Source organism: Lissotriton vulgaris, chromosome 11 (assembly GCF_964263255.1).
Source record: "Lissotriton vulgaris chromosome 11, aLisVul1.2, whole genome shotgun sequence".
Lineage (NCBI taxonomy): Eukaryota > Metazoa > Chordata > Amphibia > Caudata > Salamandridae > Lissotriton > Lissotriton vulgaris.
This window is the reverse complement of record NC_141699.1, coordinates 74,483,023-74,504,106: the sequence shown is the minus strand read 5'-3', so window position 1 is coordinate 74,504,106 and position 21,084 is coordinate 74,483,023. Positions and strand designations below refer to the sequence as shown.

Here is a 21,084-nt window from a genome sequence, read left to right as displayed (position 1 = left end):
CTTACTTCCACAGGATAACCTGCAGATTAGAATTCCAAGGCAGGGGAGCTTCAAAGGGACTACCACGTTTAGTATGCGCATCTGTTTTCACTCACAGGAGAAGAAGCCGGCCCCTTTTGTCTAGTCATTTGGCACCTGGACCAGCAGGAAAAAGTAGCTAGTCCCATAGGTGTGTCCACTCTCAGGCTAGTACTAGCCTTAAGGTGGACTACCTGAAGTGGAGGCGACTTTTCAAAGTTACCTATGTTAGTGATGGCAAAATCAGGAATTCGGGGACAGGGTTAGGTCCATCTCCCCAGGAAGTGGTCATATAGGGGCATAGCGACCCAAAGGTATGTAGCCTATTGGCTACTAGCCTGCAACTCCCACACCTCTAAATTCAGTATTTATGGGACCCCAGTGCCAGAAAGCAAATCCAGCCGACAACAAGAAGTAGAGCCAAAGAGCCACAAAAGCAAGAACTGCAAAGAAGCATCAGACTTGGCACCAGCCCTTTCGACCTGTTCGCCTATTCGACAATTGCACCCAAGTCATCTCACTCTAAAGCTGCTGATGCTCCAACGCCTGAGTGGACTGCCAGCCCTTATCCAAAGACACAGGAATTCCCGTGGAAAACCAGAGCTGTTTCCCAGCATCTTGCAAAGTAACAAAGACTGAGCTGAGAGGCTACAAATCTGCGTAAGCCACACACCAGGAACCACCACTGTACCACCGTGTCCGAGCTTAAGTGGGCCAATGCTGCCAACATGATCCCCAGACAAACCAGACACGAAGCCCACCTTTGGTCTCCCCGCTGTGGACTTCGACGCCACCTGCCACATCTGTTTGCAGGCCCCCCCCCTACCAGGACTGCTCTCAGTGATGAAAATCCAACGTCTATGGACATCTTTGCACCAATCACCCCAGGCCCGTGGAGAAGAGGACTCAAAGTGTCTCACCCCATCCTGAGCATCATGAGGTATGAGGTCTGAGGTCCCACCCAACCCCATCCTTTCCCACCCCACATTCTTTCAGTCTTTCAGCCCGACTGGACTACCAGTCAGACACTGCCTCATCTGTGCCCGAAGGACAAACCCCATCGACTTGCATCAGGCACCCATCACTGTTTTACACCACTGCACCCAGCTGCCCTAGTGCTGCTGGAGGTGACCTGCTAGTGCTACCTTGGACTTTGCCCCATACACACCTCAAGTTCCGGAGGTCAGTCTTGTAAGTTGCTGCAAAGAACTTGTATGCCGCAATTTTTTTTCTTTCCATAGGATCACATTGCAAACTCTGAAAAATGAACTAAGCTCAGACTGTTTAAACGCAAAAGGTACTGCTCTTGAAAATCGTACCTATCGAATTGTATTCATTCTGATGCCTAAACATATATAAAGATACGTGTTATTTTCATCAATTATTGTGGATCTCCTTATTGAGTCGTGTGCATCATTTATTGAATGTTGTGCATATCTGCAGATGTCTAATACTCCTCTCTGATAAACCTAAGGCTGCTCGACAACACTAACCCCCCTCCCCAAAAAGAGCTTCTTTGGATTGCTAGAGCAAGCCCCTGTCAACTCATACAGGGACACACACCTGCACTCTTTGCAGGGGTTGAGAGTTAGAGGAGGGGATGTACAGTGGATGTGGAGTGGAGGTGTCTGGTGGGCTGATGGAAGTTCAGGTGGTAGTTCAAGTAGGTGGGTCCACAGTTGTTTAGAGCCTTGTATGCATGTGTCAGAAGCTTGAACTCACATTTTTTTCTGTACAGGTAGTCAGTGGAGTTCCCAGAGGTAGGGGATGATGTGGATTTGTCTAAACAGATCCAGGACAAGTCTGGCTGCAGCGTTCTGTTATGTAATGTTAATATGATTTCTAAAGCGCACGAATACCCGAAGGTGTCTTGGGGTTGGACCTAAGTAGCCTAAACAGAAGAGGAAGAAAAGGATTACATTCAGTAGACTTAAGTTAAAAAACCAGGTGTTCAGGTTTTTTCTGAAGGCGATGAGGGAGTTGGCCACTCGTATATCTGCTGGGAGAGTATTCCAAAGTTTAGCTGTGCAGTAGCTTATACTCCGACCTTCCCAGTTTGCCGTACAAATTCTTGGTACCAGCATCAACCTGGCGTTAGTAGACCTTAGGCACCTACCTGGATGATACCATGAGAAAAAACTTTTTAGTGACTTTGGTCCAGTAGTTCAACGCCTTGTAGGCAAGGCAAAGTACTTTGAACTTGATGCGCTGAAACACTGGAAGCCAGTGAAGTTTCCTTAGGGCCTCCGAGACAGATTGGTATTTTGGTACATTCAGCAAGAGCCTTGCAGCGGCATTCTGTACCATTTGCAGTATTCTTAAGTGTTGCTTCTGTAACCCTAAGTAGAAGCCGTTATAGTAATCTAATTTCGATAACACTAACGTGGTTACCACCGTCATCCTAAGGTCTAGGGGAATGTAGGGTATTATCTTCCTCAGTTTTCTTATCAAGTAGAAAGCAGCTGAAGCTGTGGCCTTGTTTTGCTGAGAATAGGTATGTTTGTTATTGATCAGCACCCCAAGGTTTTTTGCCTTTTCTACCGGCTTCGGAAGTTCTCCGATTTCTGCCGGCCACCATAAGTCATCCCATATGGGTCGGAGATTGCCAAAGATAACCACCTCGGTTTTGTCAGAGTTCAATTTAAGGCAATCCCTTCCCATCCAGTGACTAACTTCCCTCACACAATTCTGTAATTGTGAGGCAGGTGGAGCTTGATTTTTATTCACCTCTACGACAATCTGAGTGTCATCGGCATATGATGTCAGATTAAAGCCGAATTTTTGAACCAAAGGGGCCAATTCAGACACATAAATGTTGAACAGAGATGGGTTCAACGATGACCCCCGAGGAACCCCACAGGGGAGTACGTAAGGAGCAACTTGAAACTGATCTAGAGTCGTAGTCGGTTTCCTATTTTTCAAGAATGATGCTATTAAAGAGAGAGCTAGGTTCTTTACTCCTATTTTTTCCAGACGTTGGAGCAGTGTGTCATGATGCACAATATTGAAGGCGGCCGACAAATCGAGGAGAATCAGAACAGCCGCTCCCCACGGTCCATTGCAGCTCTGATATCCTCGGTAGCCTTGACAAGTGCTGTTTCCATACTATGCCCTGAGCGAAATCCAAATTGGGAGGGGTCAAGTAGTTTCTTTTCTTGAATGAACTGTGTAAGTTGATTGTTCATTATTTTCTCAACTATTTTTGCCGGGAAAGGTAGCCTAGCATTTGGACGATAATTGCTTGTTATAGTTGTATCCAGGTTAGCTTTCTTTATCAAAGGAAGAATGGCTGTGTCCTTCCAAATGACCGGGAAAGAGCCTGATAGGAACAGATTATTAAAAATATTTTCCTGTATGGTCTACAGTCACCTGAGGAGGTGAGCTCCGATCTCTTCGTAGACAGCGGTGCATAGTCAAGTCGGCTGGAGATGAGAGACTACGTGATGGTGCATCTTGAGCTCTGTGGTAGCCATTTGAATATCTTGCGAAGCATGCAGATGATTGAGAAGCAGGAGGGGACGGAGTTAACCAGAGTCCTCATGGTTAGCTTGTTGGACAGAATGATGCCTAGGTTTCTAGCGTGGTCAGTAGGAGTAGGAATAGGTCTGAGTTCTGAGGGCCATCAGGATGTATCCCATGGGAAGTTTTTGCTTCCGAAAATCAGTTCCTCGGTCTTGTCCGTGTTGAGCTTCAGGCAGTTGTCCCTCATCCGGTTGGTGGCTGAAGGAAGCTGGCTCTTTATGGATTATATTGAAACATGATATGCTGTGCAAAGAAACCAAAATATTTGCCTAGGATGACATATTGAGACCAGTTTATGGTTAAGGTACATTACAGTTAGGCCAAGTAGAAAATTCAAGTTACTAGACCTGTAGGTCTAGTAACATTTTTATGATTTTTCTAGTCCTGACTAGGCAAGGTCAGAAAATAAACTCAGGCAGCCTAGTAATGGGGTGTGAAGAATGCAAAGGATCAGCCCCTTTTACATTAAAGTCCTATTGTGTGGTTATTACAAGGGCCCTTCTCATCATTGCTGCAACTTCATCATTCACTCTGGAGACGTTTCGCTTCAAGTTAGTGAACTCTTAACTTTATAATATGTTGCTGTATCTACAAAAGGCCCACTGGTGGTGTGCGGTTTTGCTCCGGAATGACCGTCTGTCACTACCACGCATCTCTCGCTTCAAACTCATAGTTATAACCCATAGTTTACAGCATTAATACGGTTGCCTCACTTTATCTCATTCACCAACATTTGTTAAAATCCATTTTTCTTTAGCCAAGTCTATTACAGTACAGCAGTCTTGAAAGGGTTTATTATCAGCCCAGTTACTTTTCCACAAGCCCATTTATAAGATATACACATCCATCCCACTGAATTTAATTTCCAGCAACATTTTACCAACCGGGTAAGCATTTGCAACAATTATGGAGAAGTAGTTTTAGTCAAAGCTGCTGAGAGTTGTGTGGCAAAGAACAGAAATGAAAATATAAAGGCCAAATATATTCATTGCAATCTAATAAACTTAGAAGTCACTCAGGTTTTACTGCAGAACCAATCTACTCCTTGCAGTCATGCAGAAAAACAGGACGGCAAGAAATATTATAGCCCACTTGCTTCAACACACTGTACCAGCCCAGACCTTTACAAACAAGTCAATAATCCAACTTCAACTGAAGTCAGATTGTTCACTCAAAGTCAACAAAAAGTAGTCTAAGCGGTCCTCCATCTTCATGGGTGTGCCATGTCTTACCTACTACCCAGCAGCTTCAGTGCCATCTCAATCACTTCCCCTTCCACTTCCGCACTGCTCAGCATTTTGGTCTGGAGGCTCACAGGAAGAGGGTCCTCTAGTCCCAGTGGGCTTGGGAACTCGTGCAGAAATGAATCCAGGAACTTCCGCGCCATCTCAGGCTCAGCTGCCTCACTTTTCGTTCCAGCAGCAGGCCGTGTTTTTTCATGGGTGGTCATGTCTGCAGAGAAGTTTCCACCCAGACTATGGTTTATGCTCGTCCAACATCATGAAGCTGGGAGAGCGCTGCAGAGAAAAATAGAAGCAAGATTAGAAAAACGTATATTATGTTGGTCATCCCCACCAACTTCCATGTAACGAGATCGACAAGCACTTGGACAATCGCTGGTCCTGCATCCTGTCAAAATTAACTCAGAAAAATCTAGCAACTAAACCTAATAAAAACACTCTACTTATGCAGTCTACGTCTTCAGGAACCACGTTATAAAAAAAGTCATGTTGTGTAAAGGAAATGCTGGTTAATAGAATTGTGGGTTTTTTGCGACCCCGATTGCATTCTTATGGCTGACTTTTAATTAAGACCTTCCTTTATTACAAATGTCACAAAAAAATGTTAATATTTCACTTCTGTTCTTGGATGTTAGTCACAATAAAATACACTGAACATAAACTTAACAAATGTTTTTTACGAAGGTTTAAGGTATTGCCATTATAAATTATAATCACTTTTATTTAAGTATTAATTATTCAAAAAAATTAAAAGCCATTGTTATTTGTAATATCAATACATCTAAGTCACGTAAATACAACATATGTTGCATTACAAATTCTATAGGTGTCACATTTGCGAAAGTTCTAACTATTGGCATTGTAAATGACAAAGCTATTAATTTAGCTATTTTCAAAACCAACACAAATAAAAAAATTGTCATTTACAAGACAAATAGCTCAAACTTTCCTTGGTGTTTGCCCCTTCCCAGGCCACTGACAGTCCTGACCAGCTCCACTCCTGTCTATCCAAAGTTCACACAGGGATGGGAGAGTCAGCTTTAAAACTGAATGGTTCAAAGACCGAAATTATGCTGCTGGGGCATAAAGGATCCCCATTCCCGGATGCGGCCTGGCCCAGCTGCCTGGGCTCACCTCCGAATCCTAAGGAGGATATTAAAAGTCTTGGGATCTGGTTGGAGCAAGATCTTTCCTTCAGGACCCAGGCTACTAAAATGGCAGGGGTCTGCTTTGGTCTCCTCCGGTCTGTGCGCAAAGTGCTGCCTCTTCTTCCTTTACCATCTCGGAAGCTTCTTATCCAAGGGCTGATTATATCAAGGCTGGACTATAGCAATGCTATTTATCTAGGCGCCCCGGAGGCAACTTTGAATAAATTACAACAAATTCAAAATGCGGCAGCACGAGTACTTAAAAACATCCCCATGTCACGGTCGGCCAAACTGGCATTGAAGGCTCTGCACTGGTTACCGGTGCGTGAAAGGGTGAAATTTAAATCCCTCTGTCTCGCGCACAAAATTCTGCGAGGTACAGGTCCTCCCGTTCTGCAAGGTTTAGTTACTCCTTACAAGGCTGGCAGAACCCTGCGTTTGGATCAAAAACATTTGCTTAAAACCCTGAAAGTAAAAAAAGCTCGCACAGGGGGTAGGAGATTTTCTGTGAACATCGCCGTGCTCTGGAACTCACTTCCCTTAGGTTTGCGATCCGAATCCTGTCTCCTTCGTTTTAGGAAACATTTGAAAAACACACCTGTTTGTCAACTGCTGACCCTGATGGCTCCCCACTTCTCTTTCAGTCCTGAAAAGCGCTGGGATGCCCCAGGGTAACTACGAGCTATACAAAACTGTATTAATAATAATAATAATAATATTGCATTTCCAATGCTTGTTCATCTTGACAGCACCAGCCTTCTGGAAGCCACGACTCCTTTCTCCGGGTTCCGCCTCCTTTCCTATTGTCAGTGACACAGCCTTTGCGCGCCAGCATCACGTCATCATGCAGGGAATTCGCGCACGACCCAATCCCAAAGCGCATGGCAGAGTTGGATTCCGACGCGCGCCTTGGGATTGGGTCGCGCGCGTCGGAATCCAACTCTGCCATGCGTCTCAATGTGCACGTGGCCAGCTCCTGTCTCCCCTCGTTGTCGGCTGAGCCGGCATCTATAGTTCTCTCAGCGAGAGCGCGCTTTTCGCAGCGAGCCCTAAAAACGAAACTTGCATTTAAAAATTCTGAATACGTCGAAAACACCCGAAAAGAAACTTGGAAAGAACACGTCTGCACACATTTTAATAGTGAGGTGGATTTGATTCAGGCGCGCAACACCCATTGGACTCACCGGGCTTCAGCTTCCCCCGTTGTGTGTGGCAGGCCGGGATGAGACAGATCCCCGGCACACAGAGAGCCGCAGCCGAACGTTTTTCAGGTCTTTAAAAGACCATTTGAATGTTAATTAGGCCTTGCAGTTGTTTCACCCCTTCTAAGAGCCCCTGCAGCTCCACTCTGCCTACTGATTAAATGTTAAGCCCCCCCCCGAAATTTTTTTTTAGCCCCCCCCCCCCCGTCCCCCTCTCCCCTCCCCCCCTCCCCCCCCCCGAAATTTGGCTCTAGTTGCGCCTCTGATTTGATTAGAGTGAAGTTATCTCGTACAGAAATGCATCTTCCAATACGCGAAAACTTGGGCCTAGGCGAACTTAACCCAACAAACTTCACTAAGGGTGTTATCCTCAGATTGTTTTCCTCTTAGAAGAGAGAGCGGAGGCACGCAGGGGGCAGGAATCGATATTGGAAGGCTGAAGAATATGCAGCGGACAGCGGGCCCGTTGTGCTAACATGCCCGTCTCAGGAATGCAGTGCATTCTTGTTGGGAGATGCAATGAAGACTGAACGCATCTAAAACATCAGGGTCACCGGCGGTGCGTTGCCACCACAGCGATTACTCACACACTGACAGCTGAAGGCTCCTTCCTGGTCTCGGTGCTCCGGCAGCCCCGCCCAGGCCTCCTGGCAACCGAACTTAAGCCGCATCTCCCAGCCCAGCATCCCTCCTGGGCCACAATATCATGTCTTTAGGAAGCGCCCGGCCGCGGTCCCCGCGGAGGTCGGGGCACAGAAACCCTGTACGGGCTGTGGGCATGGGCCAGATGGCCTTTCTGGGCTGCAAATGCAATCAGCACAGGCCATCTGGCACACTGCGGCTCTTTCATGGAGTGCCCCTACCCGCCCCCTCCTGCAGCAGAAGTTACAAATGGAAAGATTTGGGTAGGAAGTGCCTCGCAAGAGGAAACGCTCGGCAGGAAGCGGCGAACAATGAGGGTTGCTGGTGCGAAGGCTCTTTAAAGGGGAACCAGCGAGCTTGTGACATCTCACAAAGATAAGACACGGAAGGAGTGCGAGGGAACGGACTCCTGCAGCACACTGCTCCTGGGAGACATCACAAGGCCCAAACAGGACAGGGGCGTGAGGGAGCAGGTCAGCACTGTAGCACCGAGATGCTGCAATGGAACACATGTAGTGCTACAGACGAAATGTGCAGGTAAAACCAACACATGCATGTGGCATGCAGCCACAGAGAAACATTGCACACGTCTGATGGAGAACGGGATCACAGCACTAAGTGAAGAGCACATTGCAGGTCTACATATAACAACACCCTGAAGAAAGGGTTTTCTGCCCCTTATTCTGCAAATTTGAAGCGAAAGAGGCATAAAATATTAATTCTCACTCCAAGATCCCAGATAGCTAAACATATGCATTTATAAATGCGGGTACTTTTTGTGTAATACATACTTTCTTTTCAGGAATAAGCTATCACAAACGGAAAGTTTTACCTTAAAGGCTCTCTCCAAACCAGAGAGCCCTATTGTAATGAGGTGCAGCTGCCACAGCTGATATGTTCATATAAGGAGAAAAGGGAAAACTCGTAAAAATTCGCCGTCATTCCCAGTTTTGAAACTCTTTGTCTAATTTTAGAAAATAAATGTGCCTGGTGCAATCTGAAACCCTGCCCGGCTTCAACATCCTGCCACCAGGACACATGGACTTGTAATGGATAAACAAGGCTTAACTAGCAGCAGTCAAGCATATGGCTGCATCATAATTTGTCTGGAAGACACAGTGCAGTCATAACAGTCGAAGCAGACAGGATAAAACAGACTAGCATGCACCACAACAGGCAAAGGAGAACAGGCCAACAGTAGCCTAGCAATTGACTCCAAATGGTCGGCAAATCATAATAAAAGGGGGTGATGACAAAGAACCAATGCGAAAAAATGACAGACAAGAATGTCAGTGGCAGACCGAGTAAAAAGTATAATGGAAAAACAGAAAATATCACCATCCAACTCAGGGCACAACTGTAAATGCACATAGAGGACAGGCTAGCAGTCAGCACAACACCACTACAGAGACAATACTGCTTCACTAATGAGGAAAGCATTCAATGATCACAGAAAATTATCATGTGTACTCTACTGGTAGAGGGAGACATCTTACAACGGAAACAGTTGTATACATACACATCTTTACAGCGCTTCACGTTACAAGTGGTTGTGCCAAAGGACTTCATCATGTTTTTCGTGGAGATGAATTTCCACTTGTCCATTCAACGGCCTGTGCAGACCTTCAAGACGTGCATTGCTAACCAGGATTACAGAAATTATGAGATGGTTTTATGATCTATGTTGGTGTGTTTGGGGGAGACTGCTGTTCAGTTGCAGCACTGCCAACTACATGGCTGTGGAGCTGTGGTTCGCATAGGAGGGTGTCTGGATTCTGTCTAACTTGCTCTGTTTGGGAAAAACAAACTATAAGTGTACTTGGAAATATATTCTGCACTAAGTGCTGATTGGCGGGATACCTGCAGGATGTCCGATGACAGCCGACTAGGAATAGTGGATGTATGTGTTGTAAAGGTCTGTATGTGTTTTTATAGGTTTATAGTGCATGCTTAACTGTGGCGATATTTGTAGCATAGCAGCAGATAAACATAAGCAGTGTTGTACATGCGGAATGTTCAGTGTATAGCTCACAATGTGCTACACCTAACAGGAAAAAAACAATGCGGGTGTCCGAAACAACAGTGGATAGCTTATAATATAGCCAATTACTCAAAAACTAATGCAGAGTGTGCGTGACAGAACACATAAAAGCCAATCCACAACAGTTATGTTGTGATTCCATGGGAACATATCCGTTGTGTGAATGAGTGGGTGATTAATGAGACATAACAAGTGCCAGTGCTGTACTCTGCAGTGGCAGGAAACCACTAAGTCGACCACTTATTTTAAATACTTATGTGGCATTCTTGTTGGGCTGGCGTATTAGTGAGGACGCGGAAATGATTCTGGGGAATCAATCATAGGTATTAGTTACCACTCAAATGTGTTAGTAGGTTTTAGGACTTAAAGAAAAATATATAAAGCAGAGATTGCCTCTTTAGATGTTAATTATAGGATAGTGGTTTGAATGTTTAGCGTAGACAGACACATTATCTAGTAAAGGATTAATCTGTATAGTGGACAAACACATCTTGTTATGGCTTTGGGTAGGAAATTATGAGTTTGGGTGCGTGAGCTTACCCATTTAAATCATGTTGGGGTGCACCCTGGTCTATTGCTTATATCTGAGTGGCTGTACAGATTCGAGGCATCAATGCGAGTTTGAAGAATGCGATGCTGAGAATACGACAGTACCTATTTGTGTATGGAGCATGTTATGCATTGTATAAAAATAAACTTCGAAATCAACTGATGAAACAGTAGAAGAAGGGAATAGAATTGATCAGTTACTTTACAAGCATGCACTCACCAAAAGGTACATACCACTAAGATCTATTCCAAATGTCAGACAAAAATAGACCCAGCACACAATATACTTTTCCTTTAAAAAAATTAATTAATCTTCAAAAACATCACAAAACATATATATTTTTGTCTGTAGTGTGCCACAAAAAGTGGGCTTTGGGCATATTAACTGCATCTTTAACAGTATGGAGTTCAGTGAGAAAGCACTTGTAACACTAGGCATTTAGACGTAAGGATTACCCTTTTGGGTTATTACACAAGGGAAGTTGTCTACAATACATAAATGAGTAAAATTCACAAAAGTTCTATTAAATCTTCTCTATGAAGGTTGAGCAAGGAAAGCTTGTAGCATATACATTACGAAATACTGAATCACTGAGGAGCTAGTTCAGTGATACCCAAAGAATGGCCCGGGGGCACGTGTGGCCCTCCTGACCATTACATGCAGCCCCCTGATCTACAGCAGCACTGGGCTGCTGTTCACTTGACTCAGCACCAACACTAAAAATATGTTAAATAAACAGGCAAGCCTATATTTAAAGGTTAATTGAAGTTAAAGAAAGGAAGTAACTAGGTTGTCATGCACCATTTAAATTTAGGAACACCTTCATTTTCAAAGCCATCGTGTAGCGAAAGGGTCAAATATGATACGGTCTCTCAAAATTCAAATAATCTGTATTTCATTAACATGCAGAACCATTTTACCTTAGTACATCAGATTATATCAGAACATTGAGAAGTATTTATTTTTTTAGGGAGAGTTTTCAAATATGAATGTAGAAGCATTTATTTCCACTCTTTCCCCAATAACAACTATGACAATAGTTAACTAAGATGCTATGTTATGTTCTATGTTAGGGCAGGCTGGTTTTCTATTGCACACGAACAACATTATAGTTTAATAAAATCAAAACACTGGAAGATTTTGTACAACACACATGCTGAAGTTATGTATTTCGAGCTCCTCTTCAATGTTATGATGAAGAAAAAGGAGGGAAATAGAAATAAAACAATTGCCTAGGATCACACATTTCGGTAAAGTGGGGATGCTGTGATGACTACCAGGTTTAATGGTTTTAAATTGGGCGATTTGGCCACTAGAAATAAACGCTTTGCTTCCCCTATACCCACCTTACCACCCCCCAAAAACCGTCACCATGCTGGCATAAATGCAGCCCTCGGTCACATTACAGACAAAACTTATTTGGCCCCTGGTAAAATGTTTGAGAGTACCTATGAACCGAAGATCTAGCCAAGCTAGTCAGGGATTAGAGGTGTTTGTCCAGGTGTGAAATCCATCTAGTCATTTGGGAACATCTTGCCAATTTCAGATTTCCATCAAGCCAAGAACTCTATATTTTAACGTTTTAAGAAACTGTTTTCACTAATTCAGTAACTGGCTCTGGATCCCTCTTCCCTTATCCTCCCAAACTCTCTCTCCCCATATTATTCTACTGCTAAGTGACGTATCTGTTACAATAGCTTACAGAATCCCTCCCCCTACATTAAAATTACCCGGTTTTGTAATTTAAAAAAAATGGTTCATCACAAACTAAAATTATAAGCGAGACTTTTACAATAATCAGATCACTGCAGTACTATCATTTACACCATTTCTCAGTTTAAGTCAGAAAACAGCTTAAAATAGTTATCATCCACCCAAAATAGACTAAATATGTACTTAAAACATCATCAAAATATTTAACTGTTCAACAACGGTAACATTAAATGCACTGCAAGGCAGGAAATGGAAGAGGGTCCGACTCTATAAGTATTATATTCCACGCAAAAATCAACTTTTTAATATAAAAATTGCAAACACATGAAGGATAAATAATTTACTATTTCCAAATGTTAACAACAGTGTAGCCTGATGCACGAGTGCCAAGCAGAAAGAGAAATGCCCTGCTCAGCCTAAAAGCCAGGCGAGGGGGCAGGTAGTTGCAAAGTACCCCTATGGTGCCATCAAATTGGTGACATACAAGTGGAATACAGTCTGATGTCAGTCCACCAACAGGCCTGAGCTCCACTACCTGGACATCATTGCAGGCAACCGGGGTCGTCGGGCAGCTGTCAGTCGTTGCCCCGCTCCCTCTCTTTGACTGACTTCCCCCCTCACCCCTAAGGGCGGCTACAGCTGGACCGAGACGGGCTGTCACCCAGCGGTTTGAGTACCCCACCCGAGACAGACTCACCGTGGGTCCTCCTCCAGCCAGGCCCGGCCCGCTCCACGCTGCGTGGTGCCCGCCCACTGGCGGAGTCCGGGGACGGCTCGGATAAAGTGTTTTGTACACCATAGGGGCACGTGCGGACTCCGCGGCCAATCAGCGCCTGTGGAGCCTTTGTAGCACCATGGGATTGGTGAAGGTGCCACAGATGATCCAATCCTAGGTTATTTTAAAACATTACGCAGCCCGCCCACTCCCCGAATATGTCTAGCAGTGGGATTGGCTGTAGTGAATGCCGGAAGTGCTGGCATTATTTATAGACTAATGTCACTCTCTACACGGGTAACAACGGACTGTAAGCTGAAAGGGGGCGCGCGGGGAGGGGAAGCAGAGCAAGGGAAAAGGTAGTGTTGAAACAACAAAACCACGGATTGTCCTTGTTAGAAATGACAGGCGTCGCCTTAGACCGGAGGCTTTAAGCCTATCCCCCGTTTCCACAACAGTCTTGTTGTGGAAAGAAGACTGGACTCAAAGTAGAAGACCAGAAACTTTATTATAAGTAAAGATGAGGATAAGGGCCACGGGGGAGCGGGGAAGAGGACAGGTCAGGTCAAGGGGTCAGGAGCGAATCCTCAGCTGAGGGGATGACGTCACATAAATAACTTCCGAACATTTGGAAGAGAATGCAGTGACTTATGCTGACAGAAAGGGAAAACGTACTGATAAGGATAAACCCAAAACAATTGCCTTACCAAGCGTAACAAGAACATAGAACATCTCCCTTTTATACTAAAGGAAACTACAAGAAAAGATCAAAAGAATACATAGTCCTCAAAACGTTTGTGGTCTGAGTTCCCTTCCGTAACTAGACATCGACTGCATAAGATGGTGAGAATCAGTCTTGTTGTGTCGCTGGGGGGCCAGTGATGGCTAGGGGCCAATGGTCTAAGGGTCCTACTCTCAGGGGGCACCTGGGTTTCTTATGCGAGGCTTTCACTTGGCCTACCATCAATAAGGACTCGGACACTGGGTTATGCTTATGGCTCTGCGCACCGTCGCCAAGTGCCCGACGTACATGCGGGGCCCCTCATTATTAAACCAGGTCACGTGTGACTTACGCTGCATGCCCGTTACGTCACGGGCGTGCATAAGCTGGAACACAACATTCCTCCTAAAATATAAAAGAAACAAACATGCAGATGCTGAAAGGCACTTTGGTACAGTCTTTGAATTGACTATTCTGGTTTTTGGATGATACTGCAATGTTCGGGTTCATGATTAGCATACACATTAAGACACTGTAAACAGTAACTGTAAATATCTGGGAACAGTCTTACATGAAATGGTCACGAAGTCGACAGGAAGAGGCTCTGGGTTGCACACCGGGTTATGTGTACTGGTTTTTCATGAGTAACTTAGACATGTATTGTTATAATGAATCATTTTCCACTCATAGAGATCTGATTGATGTTTTTTATTCTTTATGCCACTTTGATATTTTTTTCCTTTGTAGTAATGTTTCTAACCTTTCTTTTTCTCTCCTTATTATATCTTTTTTATATATATGTGTTTTCACTTTTTTTAGTTTACAAAAGACATTTTCACATACAAAACATTAGAATAGTTTCACATAAAATCTGTATCATTTAAAACCACATATTTCCTGTTTGAAACTTAATATAAACGCAGAATTAGTTCCTTCAACGCGGTTCGGCGGTCGCCTTCCTCAGGAAATCTGCCTTGTTCTTTGCTATAATACCCGTGGCTAGAATGATGAAAAAGTGATACTTTAGTATTCATCTTCTGTACAAATTTATTTTAATTTTCATGTCTAACTTTTTACTTCATTCTGTTATATCTCTGTACAAATTATACCCTTATTTTTTACATTTGTGCAAGTCCCTAAGCGATCAGTAAGCCTTCACTGGCTAGGTGCTATCATATCTACATCTTTATGCATTTTTTTGGTGATTATCATATGCATAATAATCATCTATTTCATTTTCTATGTATTGTTCCATACAAGAAGTACATTTCTATCTGAATCACTTTTTTTGAGTCATTAAACACCATAGTTTGACCTATTGCTTGCAGATGGGAGCTTCTAGGTGAAGATCAGGTGTCTAAGGAGCCCAGGGCCATCCACCAAAATAGGAAAAGTTCTCCCCCTTGAAGATGTATCCCGTTTTACTAGATATAAAACTAGTAAAGATAGTAACATTCTAGTACCTTATTTGTAAGGACGTCGTGGCTTCCAATAGATTTATTTTTTGCAATTATACCAGGTGAGACCTGGAACCGGGCCTTTGTGTCTGAAAGGAGGTAGGATATATCTGTCAACACCTTATGTCTTTACTGAAAGTATGTTATATTTCTATTCCGCTGCCTGGATTACCTCAAGTGTAGGTTATCCTTAACTGTATTTGGGTGTATATCCGTCTTGTGTCCGAAGCAACAACACTGCTTCTATTTTGTCAATTCAGGCGCTCTGATTATTATGCATATGATAATCACCAAAAAAATGCATAAAGATGTAGATATGATAGCACCTAGCCAGTGAAGGCTTACTGATCGCTTAGGGACTTGCACAAATGTAAAAAATAAGGGTATAATTTGTATAGAGATATAACAGAATGAAGTAAAAAGTTAGACATTAAAATTAAAATAAATTTGTACAGAAGATGAATACTAAAGTATCACTTTTTCATCATTCTAGCCACGGGTATTATAGCAAAGAACAAGGCAGATTTCCTGAGGAAGGCGACCGCCGAAACGCGTTGAAGGAACTAATTCTGCGTTTATATTAAGTTTCAAACAGGAAAAATGTGGTTTTAAATGATACAGATTTTATGTGAAACTATTCTAATGTTTTGTATGTGAAAATGTCTTTTGTAAACTAAAAAAAGTGAAAACACATATATATAAAAAAGATATAATAAGGAGAGAAAAAGAAAAAAAGAAAGGTTAGAAACATTACTACAAAGGAAAAAAATATCAAAGTGGCATAAAGAATAAAAAACATCAATCAGATCTCTATGAGAGGAAAATGATTCATTATAACAATACATGTCTAAGTTACTCATGAAAAACCAGTACACATAACCCGGTGTGCTCACTTCTTTTCCAAAAATACTTTACCTTGCCAGGGTTCATCCTTTAAGGCAGGGGCCCCAATTTTTCCACAAAGAGGCTCTGGGTTGCTTCTCAGCTTATAGGTGGAGGGCCCACGAGTCTTGGGGACATCCCTCTCGGCCGGGGAAGGGGAGCTTCGGTTTGTAATGTCACCTTCAGGACCTTCTTGTTCCACACTGGAGCTCTCCGGGTCATCTGGGCCTTTGCTTACCACGGCAGGAGAGGTGATCCTCAGAGGATCGTTTCGAGATTCCTGGATTTCCTCGGCCACGGGACCCGCAGTCGCGTGAGATGCCGGGCTCTCCGGGCATGTGACTGTCTCTGCCTCTGGGTGAAATAGTTTAAAGTGTGATATGTTCCGGGTCACTACTTCGCGACCTCTAGTGGCAATGATGCGAGTGCCCTTCACGCTGATGACCTTCCACGGTCTCTTCTCATAGGGCAGTCTGAATTTTCCACTGGTTACTCTGTTCTTCAACAGTACCAGATCACCTCGTTCGATTCGAGTTGGAACAGCTCTCCTCCTCTGGCTGGCCTGTGCATATGACTTTTGTCGCTTCGCCTCGATTCTGCTTTCAATGACCTTCGCAGGTGTCCACTGGGGATGATGGGGAAGGGAGTCTGCCACTACCCGTCCCATGAGAACATGTGCCGGGGCTACCCCCGTGGTGGTGTGGGGTGTTTGTCTGTAACTTCGTAGGAATGTGAATATCGCCATTTCCAGCGACTGTCCTTTGTCGTGCGCGATTCGGATGACCTTGTTGAGAGTCCTCATGAAGCGCTCAGCTTCGCCATTGGCTTGTGGCCAGCGAGGGGTGACGCGACGGTGCCGGGTTCCTAGGGCATTCAAGTAGGCGGCTAATTCCTGGCCTTGGAATGGAGGGCCATTGTCTGTTCTTAGTTCTCGCATCACGCCATGAGCCTCTATGATTTTCTCCAATATGGGTACTACTTCGGTGGCGCTGGTAGTAGCTATTATCTCTACTTCGGGGTATTTGGAGTGATCATCTATTACAACCATGGTGTGTCGCCCGTCCGGAAGACTTCCAAAATCCATGCTGACGCATTCCCAAGGTTGTTGGGGTCGGGGCTCGACGATAACTGGTGCTTCCCGCGGGGCATCCCCCGTGACTTGGCAGGCTGCGCAGGATCTCACAGTGGCTTCCACTAGGTCATCCATGAGTGGGAACCATACTTTGGTCCTCAACCTTGCTTTGGTTTTCACCATTCCTTGATGGCCAACATGGGCCAATTGCACCACCTGATCGGTCAAGGCAGAGGGTATCACCAGACGGTGACCCCTTAGCAGACATCCTGTATTGTCTTCATTCAGTTCTCCTCTCACATGGTGTAGGCTTTCCATGATGCGTTGGGCCTCTGGTGTGAGTATTTTCCATTCTTCCTTGGCCCATCGCCAATTTTCCGCTCTGAAGGGCTTTCTTCGCTCTTTGTAGACAGTCGTCCTTCAGAGTAGCCTCCGCGACGTTGCTGATGGATATGGGCCGCGGGCATGATCGCGCAGTGACACACCTGACGTAGGCTTCCGTGTCCTCGGCCTCCTCCATCTCTGCCGGGGTGGCCGCTCTCGGATGCCGTGAGAGGTAGTCCGCCGGATTTCATGATCCTGGTTGGTATTCTATCTGGCAGTTATAATCTTGAAGCTGCAGCATCCATTTTTCGATACGAGGTGGGGGCTTCGTTGAGGTCCCCGAGAACAGGGCGACCAGTGGTTTGTGATCCGTGACTACTGTAAATGGCTTCCCGTACAAATATAGATGAAAGTGTCTGCACCCCCAGTGTATGGCTATTGCTTCTTTTTCAATCTGGGAGTATCGCTGTTCAGTGTCAGTGAGTAAACGGCTCGCAAATGCGACCGGAGTCCAGTCCAACTCGTCCCTTTGTTTTTGCATGAGCACCGCCCCTAATCCTGCTGGACCAGCATCCACCGCCACTAGGGTCTGCTTCCGGGGGTCAAAGAATGCCAATGTGGTGTTGTCTGAGAGGGCTGCTTTTATGTCCTTGAAAGCCTTTTCTTGCTCCGGTCCCCATGTCCAGGGCATGGAGTCTTTCGTGAGTTCTCTCAGTGGTAGTGTTAGATTAGCAAGATCCCGGATGAATCTCCCGCAGTAGTTGACCATTTCGAGGAAACTGCGGACTTCGGTGTCAGAAGTAGGGGGAGCAGCTTCCTTAACATCCTTCACTTTTTCGGGGTCAGGATTGACTCCATCAGCGGAGAACGTGTACCTAAAGAATCCTATTTTCTGTCTCAGGAATTCGCATTTCTCCCTGTGTAGGGTGAGACCAGCTTCCCTCAGTTTTCGGAACACCTGGGCCAACCGCTGATTGTGCTCTATTATGGTGCGGGCGTGTATCATGATGTCATCACTGACGTTAATTACACCTGGTATGTCGGCGATTAGTTCTTGGATCACATTCTGGAATACCTCTGCGGCACTGGACACGCCGAAACTGAGTCGGGTGTATCTCCGGAGTCCCACGTGGGTCGAGAATGTTGTTATATTCCGTGACTCCTCATCGAGTACCAGTTGGTGGTATCCGGACCGGAGGTCCAGTTCGAGAACCAGTACGCCCCTGCCATTTCTCCAATGAGGTCATCAATAGTTGGTGTGATGTGGCGCTCCCTTTTGATGGCAACGTTCGGAAGACGCATGTCCACACAGATCCGGACAGCTCCCGGTTGTTTCGGTTTCCTGGTGACCACAATGGGCGACACCCACGGCGTGGGGCCCGTCACTTTTTCTATGATGCCCGCTGCCTCCAGCTTCTTGAGTTCTTCTTCTAACAGGGGTCGGAGGTGGAACGCGATGCGGCGGTGTCTCAAAGCTACTGGCTGAACAGCCTGGTCAATGTGTAGGTGTATTTTGCGGCCTGTAAATTTTCCAATGTAGTGGAGAAGTGTGGCTCAGGGGTTAGAGGCGGCAGACCTGGAGCTTGAGTTCGGCCCGGGACCAGGGTTCAATTCCCCGCCTCGGCGGGTCTTGGGCTCAAAAATTCCACGGACTCGTTAATTCTCGCTCCGGTGCCTTCTCGACTCACGGGTTCACACTCTGCGACTCTGGGCAATAGCTTGCTTAATCTCCACAACGGCCCCTCGCGGTGGGATGCCTGACTTTCACCTTGTGGATACCCTGCCAGGGTTATCTCACAGGGGAATACCAGGACGGGTTCCCTAAGCAAGCGCTGAGATGCCCCAGGGTAAGTCGTGCGCTATATAAGTCTCGTTCATTTCATTTCATTTCAATGCCCTTGAAGATATCTGAGAAGTCAGCTATGAGTTGCTGTACTGATTCTTGGTGAACTCCGAATGCAAACATGACTACTCCCAGATCTTCCGCGGCCCGGCATCCGAGTAGCATGCCCTGCCCATCCTCTGACACGAATACGTTAGTTGTGACGGTCCTGTCGCCATGGTTGATTGCCGTTCTGAATTTCCCTCTGATTTTGAGGGGAGTGTCCTGACCATATGCGAATACGGTGATGGGAGAGGGGCTTAGTGTTGGTGGACGATCCATTGTCCGGTATAGGGCTGCACTCATGAGGTTGATGGTTGCTCCTGTGTCGACCACAGCCATGACCTCTTGCTCCGCTACTCTGAAGCAGCACTGGGGAAGCTTCCTGGCTCGTCGAGTAGCTGTGCCAATCATGTGCACTTTATGTACCGTCCTTTCCTCTTCTTCATCGTCATCCATGTCACTCTGGCTGGGGTCACCTTCTGGTACCGCGTTCACCACTTGCCGTGGCTTGCGGAATTTCTTAGATCGGCATACTTTTTCAAAGTGGTTAAATCGACCACATCCTGAGCACCGCTTTCCTCGAGCAGGGCATTCCGATGCTTGGTGGGGTGGGCCTCCGCAGTATCCACAGGACTTCCCCGCTGCTCCCGCAGAGTTTCCGGGGGCTTTCTTATTCCATTTTGCCGGGGATTTTACCTGGATCTTGTTAACTGGTCAGCTTTTACCGGTGCTTGGAGGGCTGCCTCCATGTGAGCAGCTCGGGCTTTGGACAGTTCTTTCGTGCGGCCTAGGGTCAGGATATCAGCCAAGGGCTTCCCAGATTCCTCCAGAATTCGTTCCCGTAGCTTGGCTGAGGCACAACCTTGAATTATTTGACCCCGAATCTCCTCAGTAGTGTCCGCAAACCCACATGACAATGCCAACCTTTTCAGCCTGGCATGATACGTGTCTAGCGACTCCTCCGGCAGTTGTCTGGCTTGCCTGAAAATAAACCTCTCGTAGTCCTGATTGGTCAGTGGCTCAAAGTATGCATTCAGGGCATTGATGAGTGAATGATGAGTCTTCGGCGTGGCCTCAACCACTGTTTTAGCGATGTTGTGGACGTCCTTGCCTCCTATGTGAAGCACCATGGCCCTCTTTTGTTCTTTGTGAACCTTTGTAGCCTCGAAGAATATGAGTAGGCGGTCCACCCAGTCTTTCCATTTAATGGCTAGCGACAACGGCTAACCTTCCACCACGAACGGTACAATGGGGGGTATCGTGGCCATGATTCAGGCGCTGGAGTGCTGTGTCCGGGGTGCCATTCGTTAGATTGTGGGTTCCTTTGGTTGCACCCCTCGATGATGTGAAGGACTGCGCAGTGCTTGCTTGGCGCTGGGGATTGACAGCACGATGTGTGTGTGTGTGTCTTCTGGGGCCGACCTGATCTTTTTCTTCCCACCAGTGCCCACGGACCTGTGGTCCTCTTCTTCTTGCCCCCCCTGGGGCGCGACAGCCCCGCTGTGCTTCTCTGGTCGAGGGCAGTCGGGTATTCCGCCACGTGCAGGCCCGTCCGTGCGATGCGTGGGAAATGGCAGGCCGCGCCCCGGCCGCGCGATGGCGAGGGGCGTGGCAAGGCCTGTTCGCACCACGGTGCAGCTTCACCCGGGCAGCGCGATTCACGCACCGGCAAACTGCACGTGTGCGGCGCTGCACGGGGCTTAGTGGTGGGTGCAGAGAGTGGTTCGGCAGGCAGCAGTGATGGGCGCCGGCACGGTGCAGAAGCCGCAGCACACCCCAGTAGTGGGAGCGGCCGTAAGCCGTCGTGCGTGGGAGCGGGGCGCAGGAGTTGGTAGCAGCTCACCTGTGGCAACAGGGGAAGTTGAGACCTCCTTTCCCCCGCGCTCAGCGTGTGCAGCGAACGGGGCACAAGCACTGCGAGCCGAGGCTGGAACCTCGCAGCCGCCCCGAA

General features: G+C 46.2%; 1 protein-coding gene across 2 annotated transcripts in view; it reads right to left on the bottom strand.

Moving 5' to 3' along the window:
* Positions 1-12,890, bottom strand: part of PPM1F (protein phosphatase, Mg2+/Mn2+ dependent 1F) — a 177,842-nt gene extending 164,952 nt beyond the window's left edge. Inside the window, exons 1-2 of one of the 2 annotated variants that reach the window (XM_086942726.1) lie at positions 12,775-12,890; positions 4,773-5,057 (exon numbers count right to left, since the gene is read on the bottom strand). In XM_086942726.1, coding sequence (XP_086798852.1) covers positions 4,773-4,990 — 218 coding nt within the window. In that variant the 5' untranslated portion in view covers positions 4,991-5,057; positions 12,775-12,890. The other variant, XM_086942727.1, reaches the window with a different exon arrangement.
* Between the last annotated feature and the right edge of the window lie 8,194 nt (positions 12,891-21,084).